This window comes from Saimiri boliviensis, chromosome 10 (assembly GCF_048565385.1).
Source record: "Saimiri boliviensis isolate mSaiBol1 chromosome 10, mSaiBol1.pri, whole genome shotgun sequence".
Lineage (NCBI taxonomy): Eukaryota > Metazoa > Chordata > Mammalia > Primates > Cebidae > Saimiri > Saimiri boliviensis.
In genome coordinates this window covers 91,253,933-91,269,135 of record NC_133458.1, presented here as the reverse complement: position 1 = coordinate 91,269,135, position 15,203 = coordinate 91,253,933, and the positions used below count along the sequence as shown (strand labels likewise).

Here is a 15,203-nt window from a genome sequence, read left to right as displayed (position 1 = left end):
GATGACCAAAAGTTCTTTTTAAGAATTCTAGTTTCTAAATGTAGAAGGAATGACAAATGCAGAATACTACCACTTTGCTATCTCTAAAAAAATAATTTGTCCAAGGCAAAGATCACTAAAGTTCGCTAAAACCAGTAGGTAAATAGTTACTGGGGAACTTTATAGATCAGGCTAACAACTTCTGACCCCCCACTGATTAAACTTATAACAAAAGAGACAGCCTGACATATGCCTCATGATGTAATAAAAGAAGTACCACTTATGAATTTTTCTTTCAAAAAACCACGAAACCAACCAAAAACCTGAATAACCTGAATCTGTCTGACCAACCCTATAGAGCAGGTGTCCCCAAACTACGACCCAAGGGCCGCATGTGGCCCCCTGAGGCCACTGTCCGGCCCCCCGCCGCACTTCAGGAAGGGGCACCTCTTTCATTGGTGGTCAGTGAGAGGAGCACAGTATGTGGCGGTCCTCCAACAGTCTGAGGGACAGTGAACTGGCCCCCTGTGTAAAAAGTGTGGAGACGCCTGCTATAGAGCAACCTATCAGTTTACAGGAAATAGAAGGGATAGAGGAAACTGGTACAATGCGGACAGAATGGGTAAAATCCAGACTATGGAACATGCTGTAGGATAAATGACCTAATTTTGTTTTAACAACTAAATTGCAATGTGAAAACAGGGGAGAGGAAGGGTGGATTAAGAGGTACTAAAGGGATGTTTGCTTCTAGCCAAGGTGAAGTAACAGGCACCAGACTAACTCTCCCACCTAACAATTTGTGGACAAAATGTATGAAACAGTTTTTAAGACACCATATATCAAAATATTAAGAACAGAGATCCAAGAAATAGAAAACAATTGAAGTGAGTCTTAGGATTACCCCAGTTTACTGGCTTGAAAGAGTTTCTGGGCAGTTGATTGGGGCGAATGAGCCCAAAGGAGCCTACAGGACTCTGAGTTGAGGACAGAGCTGAGTCCATGGAGACTCAGGTGGCAAGAGTTTGCATGACAGAATGCGGGAGGGGAAGAGCAGCACAGACAGCCTTTCGAGATTTGCAGAAGGTCTCCTTCCAGCATTCAGCTGAGCACCAACCTGCACACAGGTACAATGACCTGAAGCTGAAAAGGAACCCCCAGAAAGGATTAGAGGTACTCATACACAGCCAGGAATGGTACCTATTCCCTCTTAGCCAGAATAGAAAACCTCATGACTGACAGGCCCTGTGGCAGGAGTACCAAATGGGACTTGCCTTATTTGCGGGGAATAACTGGCCCTAAAATGAGAACTGCTTGGGTCCTACCTAACTAATTTTAAAAGTGAGACCTGAAAAAAGCAAACTGTTTCCAAATAACTGCATCCTAGAGAAAAGCTCACAACGTATGGCATCCAAAAAGAGTTAGCAGGATTGCAAAGCAGCAGGAAGACACACCCATAATAAAGAGAAAAATAATCAAAAGCAACCCAGAACTGACTCAAATGTTACAATCTGCAAAGACATTGAACACTTATTATGAGAATGCTGCATATATTCAGAAAGTAGAGACTACATCAACTTGAAAAAGAACACCAATACTACCTGATTTCATGGCATATGATCAAGTACACTTGAGTGAAAGTGGTGGAGGTAAGGGTTCAGGGAGCAGGTTACAAGGGAGCACAAGGAAATGTGTGGAGATGATGGAGATGTTCAAATTTTGGTTGTAATGGCGTTCATGAGTACAAATATATGGCAAAACTGATGAAGCTGGACACGTTAGGTAGGTGCAGCTTATTGTGTGTCAATTATACCTGAATTAGGCTGGAAAAAAGATTTAGATGACATCAAACAAATTCGATGTGTTGATCTTGTTTGAATCCTGATTTCAACAAATCCACTTAAAAAAAAAAAAAATCTTGGGGAAATTCAAATAACAGACTGCATGTAGGGAATAGTAAGATATTTAATGGTATATTAATGGTATTATGTTTTAAAAGTCTATCTTTTAGATATAAATACTGAAGTATTTATGGATGACATGGTATTAAAAATTTGCTTCAAAATAATTCAAGGTGAGGAGGAAGTAGGGAGGGGTCTAATTAAAACAAGAAATTGCCATGTTTATTGAAGCCAGGGGATGGGCATATGGGGCTCATTTTTTCCCTCTTTTGTATATATTTTTAAATTTCCATAAATAAAAAAGGAAAAAAAAAAAGGGAGAAAACATGTAATAGAAACTAAACATCAGAATACCTGACTCTACTAATGATAAACCATATAATAAACATGACTGCTAATGGTCTTGGAGCCCACTTACCTCACTAGCAAAATAAAGGGGTTCAATTAATATGTATATTTTAATATTGGTCCATTTTACTTTACAAAGGAGAGCTAAACTTTTGATTTAAATAAAGTGAACAATAATTTTCAATTAATCTAATGAATTTTTATTCTGTAGCGCCTTATACAGTAGGTTTATTTCATAAGCATAATTAGATAAGAGATGGCCAGGCATGGTGGCTCAAGACTGTAATTGCAGCTCTTTGAGATGCCAAGGTGGGCAGTTTACCTGAGGTCAAAATGAGACCAGCTTGGTCAACATTGTGAAACCCCATCTCTACTAAAAATACACAAATTTTTACTGTATTGGTGCACACCTGCAATCTCAGCTACCTAGGGGACTGAGGCAGGAGAACTGCTTGAACCTGGGAGGTGGAGGTTGCAGTGAGCCAAGACTGCACCACTGTGTTCCAGCCCAGGTGACAAAGGGAGACTCTACCTCAAAAACCAAAACAAAAAAAAGATAAGAGTTAAACATGCTCAAAAGAAAAGGAAAAATTTAAAAGGAAAATCACATGGCTAGCTCACCGTCAGAAGCTTGGTAGTGATTCCTGCATCCACCACAGCTTTGTGCATGGCACGTAACGTCTCTAACTCCGGAGCAGCAATAAAGACCACATAGGGCATGAACTCTGATGTCCTCAATACTTTCAGTGCCTGTGTAAAAGAATAATTATAAGCCAATTTATATAATAATAGAGAACCAGAATTCTACTACCTTTAGTACAAATCAAAGACTATTTGCAGTTGTCCTGTGGATTAAAGGACATAATTTAATACCTATCCCCGTTCTGTCGTTCTCATTCCTTATAGTACTTTCTTAAAATAATGATCCATTTATTTTGTTCTGAACTCAGTCTGTTCCTCTTGAACAAAGGAAAGTATAAAACAATGATCCAAAAATCAAGAGTGATGTAAACTTTTTTTATGTTAAATTGTAGAATTCTGTTAACATTGAAAAATTAGAAATAACCTCAACGTCGATTAATTGGAGAGTGGTTAAATAAATGAATATATATTCATACTATAAAGTATTATATAGCAATTACAAAGAAAAAAGCTCTATAATAACTACCATAAAAATATCTTCAAGAAATAGTACTATACAATAAAACCCCTGAAGAATCTATATAAAATTTTTCCATTTATGTAAAAAGAAACAACAACAAAAAAAACAGAAAACCCATTACCTTATGTATATTTGTATTTAAGGCATAGTAAAATGACTAGAAAGATACACAAGAAACTATTAACAATTCTTATCTCTGAGTATGGAAGTGAGGTTGGGCTGAGTGCAGCGGAGTGGGAAGGGGTAGATGAGAGAGAAACACAGAGTGAGAATAAAATAGTGTAGAGGTTATGTGTGTGTGTCAGGTAGGAGGGGGAGTGATTTTTATTTTTTATATTGCAGACTTGAGTTTTAAACTTAACATTTCTTAACACAAGCATTTATGCATTATCTAAACAGGTAAATAAATACGTACTAAGCTTCCACCATAGATCTAATCACACAGTTTCTACCGCCACCCAAGCCTCTGTTGGCTAATTGTTCAGAGATTTATTTAACTAGCTATGTACACATAATAACATTCTCTATTACCCAAAGGTAATAGAAAGAAAGAGCCACCTTTCCACCCTGACAAAACAAACAACCCCAACCCACCATCCCCTGACACACATGAAAAAACTCCATGGAAAACAAAATATAAAAAACAGCTTTGGAATCAAAGCAGCTTACCTGTGGGTTGACATCCAGAATGCAAGTCCGTCCAGTTTGGACAACCTCAAGAATAGAATCAATTTTGGTTCCATAGAGATTTCCTTCATATTCCCCATGTTCCAAATACTTTCCAGCTTTAATATCTGCTTCCATCTCAGATCGTGACACAAACTTGTATGCCTGGCCATCTTTTTCATCTTCCCTTGGTTTCCGTGAAGTAACTAATGTTGAGATTTTTGTACAAAGAAATTGTAAGGCATAAAAAATAAAGTACACAGGGTAGCTTAACATTTTTCTACCTGGTGCAGCAAACTAGAGCCTATGGCCGAATCTGATCTGTTTCTTATTTTTGTAAATAAAGTTTTATTGAACCACAGTCATACTCATGTTTACGTATCATAGATGGTTTCTTTCCCATTAAAATGATGTTAGTAATTGTGACAGACTGTATGGACTGAAAAGCCTAAAACTTAATTATTATGTGGCCCTTTAATAGAAAAAGTTTCTTGATATCTTAGAGGAATATTTTAAGAGGTAATCCCCAATATAAAATTTGTATCCAAAAATATGATTCTTAAAATCACTTTGAAACTAAAAATATATTTACCTAGCAGCAGAGCCTTCAACAAAGTTCTTAATTATGCTAAGTGTTAATAAGTGTGAGGCATGTTGCAAGTACCTTTTCAATTGACCATCACTCTAGATCTTAGGAATCTATTACATCCTTTCTTTCCACTTTAACACTTCCTAAGTGCCCCAAAAGGTGAGCAAAGTCCACCTATTCTTAGTTGTGATACCAATTTTTTAAAGTGCAGTTTTACTCATAAATTATCTATCCTATAACTTACCTCAAAACCAACCCTTTCTTTTAGCTTTCTGTTTGTCGATATTCTCAATTATTAATTGTTCTATTTTACAATTCAGGGGTAGAGCTAGCCACCTCATTATTATCATAGTTTATTAACCTAACTCTACTCTGACCCGACCTATTATTTCTGGGAGAATGAGAGACTAAATAGCTCAAGTCAAAATTTAGAAATAGGAGATCCTTTTGTCTGATATTTTAGAGCTTTGAATACTTGCAGAGACACAACCCTTTGCAAGTTGGTCTGTGCTAGGAATGGTTATCATTTTTTAAACTGTTGCAAAGGTGTACTTTCTGACAACTTTGTTGACATTAGCTTTGAAGAAGAAAAGTAATTTTTGAGTGTGTTATTTCAAGTTTAGCCTTCCCCTGGGCTTGGAAGGATCAGATATAAGATGTATCCTACTTCTATTAGCTAAGTAGTTGCAGAATAACTGATGGAATTATTAAGTACACCAAATTAAACTCAGAAAGTAATCCAAATAAAAGATGACAGTGTTCTGACTACTTTCAGTAAGCATAAGACAGAGAAAACTTTTTAAAGAACAAAATAAACTTCAAACTCATGCTCAAAAATAAGTCAAATGAGATCATTAGGTGTAATAGGACTCCCCTTCTCCCCTTGTTTTCTGGCTCAACCTAGAGAGTAGTCATCTTAGACTACTGTGATGAGTGTTAATATATTAAGTATCTTCGAGAATCTTCAAGATGCTATGATAGTCATCAAATTCATATTCAAAAATGTGTGATGTTTAAGGTTGCTGGAATTATTCACCAAAGGTGTACAGTAAAACTTCTAAGGCAACTTTTGACTCCCCAAATAAATGCATAATAGGACTTGGCTAAACATTGTGCACATTAATTTTAAAAAGTAGTGGGCTTTTTTTTTTTTGACGGGGCGGGGGTGAGTCCTATTGTGGAACCATACAGGGGGATGTGCTGCTTGAAATAAATACATATATGTGCATGTGTTATCCCACCTCCATGCTGAGGGAATTTTAATTTTTAGAGAAATGTTAGTTTTCACGTGAATTTTAACTATAATCCTATTCTCTACCGACACTCCAAAAAAAACTACGTTGCCACATATTCAAACTGCTTAATATTTCAGAACAGAGAAATTAGAACATGAAGGTCTGACTGCAACTGATTCCTTAGACTTCTACACTGAGCAACTACATGATGTGATTTTTTTAGAAGTAATTTTTTCGTGATAGGCAAAATTCTTAATTTAAGCTGCTTTTCAAATAATGAAGAAACAATCAACAAAGTAATATTTCATTTAATTAAGCTCAAGATCCCAATGTTAAAGAGAAAACAGGGTTTATAACATAACCTATCTACCTAAAATATCAATGTTTTTCTATTTTATTTTAGGATCATTTTGTAATATATAAAGAAAGTTAAATTGTCTTAATATAGTAACAGAGAAAATTTTAGAAATTTGAAAATAAGCAATGTACTCCCAAACAGCCAATGGATCAAATAAGCAATCACAAGTCAAAGAAAATACTTTGAGAGTAGATGGTGCTGTCAAAGAGCACAGTTACAAGACAGTGCTCACCAGGCTCTTCCAGAGCGCCAACTGTCCAGCAGCATGTTCATTACCTTGAAAATATATGATGGGTGAAGTAAACCCATTCTAAGAAAAGGTTCTGTGGAGGGCTTTAAGCCCTCGACAATTGTCTTAAAAGCTACTGATGGGAAAAAGATCAGCGCTGTGGTGAACTCTAAAGAGCTGAATCATGTGGCTAATTCAAACGTATTAAGAGCTAACATGGATACGCTGAGAACAGGGACAAAACGAGTAAGACGAAGCAGCACAGTGAAGGGCACTGCATTTCTTGGATTCACCAACTAACCAATGAATTGCTATTTCTTCTTTGGTTTTTTTTTACTTTGGGTCACAAAGATAGGTCTCAGTTCTGCCATAGTAACTGTTTTCATGTAAGATTTAGGGTCATTGTGGAGGGAAAAAGGATTGGAACAGAATAGTTGTGGTAAGAAGCCAGTTTATTATTTTAGATCTGGCTAACTGGTGTGTTGCATAGCTGTATATTCAGGATTACAGTTTTAAAGTCTCTGTAGCCATCTACAGAGAAATGTACCACTGAACCTATTTATTAAAAAAAAACAAAAAAAAAAACCCATGCAAATCTAAAGTACTTTGAGATGAGTAACAACAAAAACACAGCAAACCGAAAACTTTTGGACACAACTAAAACATTACTTAAAGGGAAATTTATAGCTGTGAATGCCTATGTTAATAAAGAAGATCTCAAATCAATAACTTAATTTTCTACCTAAAAAAAACCAACAACAACAGAAAGAGAGTAAAATAAATCCAAAGTACAAACAGAAAGGAGGAAATAATAAAGATTATAGAAAAAAATTAGAAAGCAGAAAAAACACAGAAAATCAGCAAAGGCAAAATTTGGTTGTCTGAAAAGATCAACAAAACTGACAAATCTTTACAAAGACTAAGAATAAAAGATGGAAGACTGAAATTTCTAAAATCAGAAATGAAAAAAAAGTATTACTATGAATCTTGCAGAAATCCTGAAACTGATTAAAAAATAAAAATCCAAGTTGACCTATAACAAGTGGAGACTGAATTAATAATCAAAACTTCCTACAAACAAAAGCTCAGGGTCAAATGGCTTCATGGGTGAATTTCATCAAACATTGAAAAAATTATAACTAAGCCTTCGCATACTCTTCCAAAACAATGAAAAAGGACAGAATATTTCACAACTAATTCTATAAGTCCTGTATTATATCAAAGCTAGACAATGACATCACAAGGAATGAAAACTATAGACCAACATCCCTTATAAATATAGATGCAAAAATCCTTACAAACTACAAGCAACTGAATCCAGAAGTATATAAAAAAGATGGCACATCATGACCAAACGGAGTTTACCACATGATACAATGTTGGTTCAATATATGAAAATCAATGAATCATTATCAATAGAAAACAATAAAAACCAAAAATCATATGACCCATCAACAAAGAAAAGGCATTTGGCAAGATCTAGCACCCTTTCTTGATAAAAACCCACAAAGTAGGAACAGAAGGGAACTTCTCCAATCTGATGAAAGGCCTCTATGAAAAACCCACAGCTAAAATGGAAAGATTGAATGCTTTCTCCTTTCTCCCTAAAATCATGAACAAGACAAAAATGTCCACTTTTGCCACTTCTATTACACTATTATACATTATTCTGCAGGTTCTAGTTGAGGCAATTAGACAATGCAAAGATATAAACAGCACCCAGACTGGAACAAGTAAAACTATATTTGCAGATGACATGATTTTGTATATAGAAAATCCTGAGGAACCCACACAAAAAAATCATCATTAGAATCAATGAAGTGAATAAGGCTAAAAGACAAAGCCAATACACAAAAATCAGTTGTATTTCTATACACTAGCAAGGAACGATCCAAAAATAAATAAATAAGAAAATACTTTTTGCTATATAATAAAAAAGAATGAAATAGGAATAAATGTGACAAAGAAGCATAAAATTTGTACAATGAAAACCACAAATAGCATTAAAATAAAGACCTAAATAAATGGAAAGACATCCATGCTTATAGACCAAAAGAATTAACATTGTTAAGACGGCAATAGTCCTCAAGTTGGTCTAGAGAGTCCATATAATTCTTAAAATTCTAGTTACCTTTTCTGCAGAAATTAGAAGTTTACCTTACAATTTATATAGAAATGTCAGGAACCCAGAAGAGCCAAAGCAAGCTTAAAAAGAAAGAACAAGTTGGGAAGATTCTCAATTCCTGGTTTTGAAACTTAATACAAATATACAGTAATCAAGACAATGTGGGACAGGCATAAGGACCGATATCTAGGTTAATGGAACAGAACTGAAAGTTCGTAAATAAATCTTCACATTTACAATCAATTGACTTTCAAAAAGAGTGGCAAGACAAATCACTGGAGGAAAGGACTATTCTTTTTGACAATTTGTGTTGTGACAACTGGATATGTGCAAGCAAAAGAATAAAGTTGGAACCCTCTCTTCACATATGACACAAAACTGATCCTATAATCTGCATGTAACAGCTAGTAGTATAAAGCTCTTAAAATAAAATATGGGCATAAAATTTTGTGGCCTTGGATTAGGGAAAGCTTTGATAGTATCATATTTGATATGATACAAAAAGCATGAGCAACAAAAGATATGTAAAACTGGACTTCATCAAAATGAAAAACTTTTGTCTATCAAAGGACACCATCAAAAACATGAGAAGTCACCAAAGAATGAGAGAAAATATCAATATTTGCAAATCATGTACCTAGTAAGGAACCCGTACCCAGAATATGACCTCCTCTTACAGCTTAAGAAAAAGACCACCTAATTGAAAAATGGGCAACCAGTTTGAAGAGACATTTCTCCAAAGAAAATACATAAATGGCAAATATGTCCATGAAAAGTTGTTTGACATTACCAGCTGTTGAGGAAATGCAAATGAGAACCAAAATGAGATACAACTTTACACCCACTAGGATGACTATAAAGCCAGATGACAAATGTTGGGGAGGATGTGCAGAAACTGGAAACTTCATACACTGCTGGGATTGTGAAAGGATACATGTACAGCCACTATGGAAAACAGTGTGGAAGCTATTCTAAAGGTTAAACATATAGTCACTATATAACCCACAAATTCCATTCCTAGGTATATGCCCAAAAGAAATAGGCATATGTCCACACAAATACCTGTATACAAATGCTGACTGCAGCATTATTCACAATAGCTTCACTGCAGCGTTATTCACAATAGCTTAAAAAAAAAAAAAAAAAAAAAAAAAAAAAATCCAGATGTCCATCAACTGATGAATATATAAGTAAAATGTGGTATTGTCCTATAATAGAATATCACTTAGCAAGGAAAAAAAACTAAGTACTGATACATGCTACAACACAGATGAGACTGGACATTATTCTAAGAAGCCAGTCACAAAATATCACATATTGTTTAACTCTAGCATAGAAAATGTCCACAATAAGTAAATCTATTGTGACAGAAAGATTCATGATTGCTCGTGGCAGCAGTGGGTGAGGAGGTTGGCGGGAAATGGGTACAGAGAATCTTTCGGGGATGATGCAAACATTTTAACAGCTTTTAAATTTTATAATCCAGAATTCTATTCTCAGCTAATTAATCAAATAAAGGGCAGAAAACATACATTTTTAAATACAAAGATGCATGCATTGTATTCCACGTACAAGAGGATGTGCCCCAGCAAAACAAGGTGATAAAACAAGAAAGAGAGAGAATGGGATCTCGGAACTGCTTCAACCCAGGATAACAACAAAGGGAACTAACTACTCCAGTATTAAGAGCTGGGCAGTCAGAGAGACAGCATGTCGTCCTCATCGAAGCAGAAAGACAGAGGTTTCTGAGACAGAGATCTCCAGAGGAAAACAAACAAACAAACAAACAAACACACAACTTACTGGATAAACAAGTCTTTGGTTTAAAAAACAACAAAACACTGTATGCACACACATGCATATAAAACCAGGTAGTATAAGGAAAAACAGAACTCCAGAGATCCCCGGGTCACACATGGGGAAAAGGCTGTGTAAGAAAGTAAAATTGAACTAACTGAAAATAGAGCTATCTTTATATTGGGAAGGATAGTCAGGAAATAAACAGATAAGGCCTAAACTGGCTAAAGCAGGGAAGAGCAGACTAAAGACATTACTAAGAAATATGGAACACTACCAAAAGAAATAGCAAAAAGAATGAAAAGTGATTGTTTCTCATAAGTAAGCCAGTGGTGAGGCAGGGGAAGAGAAGGGGTTATTTTTCCCCCATTATATGTCTTTAAGAACTACTTGCTGAAAATATTGGGCACATATTAATTTGATAAAAGCAAAAAACTTTTTCTTTTTTTCACAACTGCAACTTTAACATACTTTAATTACAGTGAAGGTTTTGTTTTGTTAACTACTAAACTAGGAGTTGCCTAAATTTAGTAGAATCTGAAGACTTACCTTGAAGGGATTGTAAGCAGCACATGGGGGCAATGACAAGGTTATCTCCCTAACTTTTAAGAATTTTAGTAATAAAAGTACTCACTGAGAATTAGTCCCAAAATATGCTGGACAAAACCTAAAATTCAATTAAGAGAGGGGGCGAACTTAGGCTAGGATATGACTCAAAGCAGCTTAAAGGCATTAAAATACCTAAAGGAATGCTGTGTTAAAAGGGGACTTGGTCACAAACAGAAGGAAAAAAAGGGAGTTATGAAAGCAATGTTAGCTTGTCTCCTGCTTTATTCAAGGGAGAGAACATCTAAGTTCACAAGTAAAGGCTCACATATTTCAAAAAAAAAGACAAGCGTGTATTAGTCACTAAAGTTAGACACAAATGTGTATTAGTCACTACAGTAAGTCACTATCACCCAACTCCTTGATCTAATTCCATTCTCATCAAGCATAGTTCTGACATGATTATTTAACCTTCTACGTAAGTATGCAAATAGAGAAATGAATGCAAAGACCTAAACTGAGTGTTTAGTTACCTTAATGGTTGTACTTCTCATCAGTATTATTTTATTCTATACATCAGACTTTGTAACCTTAATGCTGCCTGCAGTAAAAGGTGAATCACTCTTGATGCGTTATCAAAAATCAGGTTTATAACCTTGTACGACTGAGAGCTACAAGCCATACCACGTACATTCACACAGCTGTTGCCACACTGGGTATGTCTGAGGATCAGAAACTTTCCCTTTTTCTTTACACTAAAATGGTTGAAAAATCCAGCTTTTCAGATATACATCAGTACAAGAAAATCCTAAATGTCTATCTTGCCACAATTCTAATATATGCATTTAATGCTAAAATTTCTGAACTGAATAGCTTAGAGAAGCAACTGCCACCAGACAGCAAGCCAACAGCACTGCAGCACTATTTCAAGACAGCTGTAGAATTACTAAATTTTTCAATGTCTTTCACTTGTTCTTTTTCATTGTCGTAAAGAAAACTTATTTGGGAATAGCAATAATTAATGATAATAATCCCCCTCCTCCATACGCCCATATTCTTTCCTGCCAACTGCAAAGCAAGGAAAACACAGAAAACTTACATGGCACCGTAGTTCCAAATCTAGTGGGATTCAATACTATGAACCTGTTTTTCAAGCTTCTTCGCCCTACACCTTGAGCTCCTATCAATACTAATGTTTTTCTCTGGAAGGGAGGCATTTTGGCTACCTCCTCATATATCTGGATTTCATGACGATCAAATTCTAAACATAAAGGGAAATTGGAAAACATATTCAGTCATCTTTTATACACATGAAAATAATCTCTGCAATTCTGTCTAGTAATGGCTTAGCTGTCTTAATAGTTAAATATCACTTGACTTTGTTTTCACAAATTTGGCAAAGGACAGTAAATAATAATTATTTTATTACTGTTTATAAGACAGGGTCTCACTGACACCCAAGGTGGAGTATAGTGGTGCAATCTTAGCTCACAGTACCTTTGAACTCCTGGGCTCAAAGGAGTCTCCCATTAGATGAAACCACAGGGATGAGCCACCATACCTAGCTGATTTTAAACTGTTTTTGTACAGATGGGGTCTTGCTATGTTGCCCAGGCTGGTCTCAAACTGTTGGCCTCAAGTGATCCTCCTGCCTCAGCCTCCCAAAGTGTTGGGATTATAGGCATAAGCCACTGCATCTGGCCCATAAATTATTTTATATATTGCTTTAAACATCTACTTTCATCCATTTGCCCTTAAAAATTTGTCTAACCAAGCTAGGAAAACGGTATGTTTTATCCTTATTTATCAGAGATTGTATCCACTGAAACCTTTTATCAATTTGTCAGTAAAAATCCTTTAATATAAATAATCAAATTATAGACCAGTTTATATAAAAAGTATGTATCAAATATGGAGGACAGGAGTAAACTTACTGTAGTTGCTTAAATAAGTTCCACAGAACGAGTGACCTCCAAATTATATAAATGAATAAATATTGTATGGCAAATCTACAATTATCAGTTTGATTAGAAAATTCAACATGCTGACATTTACTGACAACATACATTTAAATATTAAGATTTTGAAATGTACATATAAATTTTAGATCCAAACGTTTTCACTAGAAACATAACCCAAAATTATAATCTTAGTGGGAAAATTACAAATTTTCTATTTTACAAAAAAGCCTTATGGGCATATATTTAATGAATAATACGGCCAAAGTAATTTGAAATATTATGACTTGTTATTACTATAACTCTCAATCTGTAATAATAACACTCCTTCCTTAGCTTATTATACTAATAGCAACTCTTTCTTTGCACAGTTTCCCCACAGTAGATTAAACCAATATTAAGAGAAAACAAGCCCACTTCTTCCTTCTATATTATTTCTTATATGGTTTGCTATTTAGTTTATTACCAACATAGAGGTAGCTCTGAAGTCAAGTAAGTACTTTTAAAATTGCCAGCTGCTTTGATTAAGCCTCGTTCTGATTTATAGAGCTGTTTTTTCTCTTGTCATCCTCTGTAACTGGGAATAAATATAGTAGTTTCCATTCTTTCCCTTCCTTCCTTTTTATTTATTTTTAATAGCAAAGGAGTAGCCAATCCAGGTCTGAGGTCTTATTTTACATTGTTTTTAAAAACATTTTCAGCTTTACTGAGGTATAACTGACAAATAGGAATTGTATTTAAAGTGTACAACTTGATGGTTTCATGAATGGGTACAATGTGAATGATTACCTCAATTAAGCTATTAAACATATCAGTCACCTCATATAGTTACCATTTCTTTCTTTTTAAAAAGATTTCTTCATGACTAATATATTTAAGAAGTAATTCTACTAGAGCAGACTAAGATTTATTTGGTCCAGTGCTATTTTTCTAAAAGTATCATGGTTAGTGTTACAACAGGATACCCATTGCCCTTAAATGTAATTTTTGTAACATCCTGATAAAGGCATTCTACCCCTTAGAAATGGCACACAAATTACTATTTCAAAATTCTCTGGAAGTTTCAATTATACTATTGCGTCTTCATTAAGACAAGCAAAAATCCTAACCAATTTGTTTTGCTGTAAACTATACTCACAAAATAAAGCACATGGTAGTATACATAATATCAAGATTTAAATAATTTATATTATATTGCACCATGTCTTCATATGCCAGCCCCTTGCAACTAGGTACTAATCTGAATTACCTTCACTTTAAACTGTATATTCAGAGTTTCCGCCACACAAAATGATACACAGTTACTTCACTTGGACTTCTCAAAAAGTATTTAAAACCTACCTGCATTTCTGGTTGTGAGATACATCATCTTTTTCTTTTTTTTGCTACTTATAGTTCCACAAAAAGGTCCTGAAGGATGATAAAACAAATATAACTTAAACAGCACGTCAGAATATGAAAAAATTGTCCTATAGTATTTTATAGGGGTGGGAGAATTATCTTCCCAATGTTGCATTCTAGGAAGCAAATGAGGATGGGGGTGAGTTAAGGCACTGAATTTTGATACTCTACCAGCAGGTGGCAGAAAGGGATTAAAAAGATTACTTATGAGAGAGAGAAAATAAAGCAGAGGGAGGGATTCATTCTAGATATATTTTAAATAAATTCATTTGCTTATTCAGACAAAAGAGACAAAGAAAGGTGGCCACAAAGGACTGCTTGTTACTTATTGTGTCGAGCTCATCACCTGAATTGTCCCAGTCTCTTCTAACAAATGCCTTTCTCTTCTCTTCCAGGAACTGGCTTGGAATGAGACCAGCACTTCCTCCCTCTTTTACATGGCTAGCCTAGAATCAAATTAATGAATTGTATATCTCAGTGACTAAAATTTGAGACCATATTCTATTACGTAGGACAAGCAGTGGTAGGTAAAAATAAGTCACATTTGCTCTTAAAAACAACCTTGTGATTTAAAACCATAGCATTGTCAGTTAAGATATTTAAACAATTCAGCACTGAGGAATCAACTGGCACCTAAAATTCTTCATATCTGTCATCTGGTAATGAAATTTGGGAATCAAAATACATATTAAGTTACAAAAACTTTTTATTTATAATACTAAGTTAGAAAAAGAAAATAAATAAATGCTATTCTATACGATGTGTGAACAGGATGTTTTATCTAGCACCCTTTAGTAAGTCTTTTACTGTCAACCTTAATCCTACTATGTCAGTATTCCAGTCCAAATCGTATGAAAAGGAGACACTATTTGGAATATAAAGTGTAGATTTTAACTTACGCTACCAGGAATC

The 15,203-nt window shown here is 34.9% G+C and overlaps 1 protein-coding gene across 6 annotated transcripts in view; it reads right to left on the bottom strand.

Moving 5' to 3' along the window:
• Positions 1-15,203, bottom strand: part of PALS2 (protein associated with LIN7 2, MAGUK p55 family member) — a 119,103-nt gene that overhangs the window by 8,902 nt on the left and 94,998 nt on the right. For all 6 annotated transcript variants that reach the window (XM_039473021.2, XM_039473020.2, XM_039473022.2 and 3 more), the window contains 5 exons: positions 14,638-14,737; positions 14,232-14,300; positions 12,032-12,193; positions 4,057-4,259; positions 2,847-2,975 (listed from right to left, as the gene is read on the bottom strand). In XM_039473021.2, the coding sequence (XP_039328955.1) occupies positions 2,847-2,975; positions 4,057-4,259; positions 12,032-12,193; positions 14,232-14,300; positions 14,638-14,737 (663 nt within the window). The remainder of the gene's footprint in view (positions 1-2,846; positions 2,976-4,056; positions 4,260-12,031; positions 12,194-14,231; positions 14,301-14,637; positions 14,738-15,203) is intronic.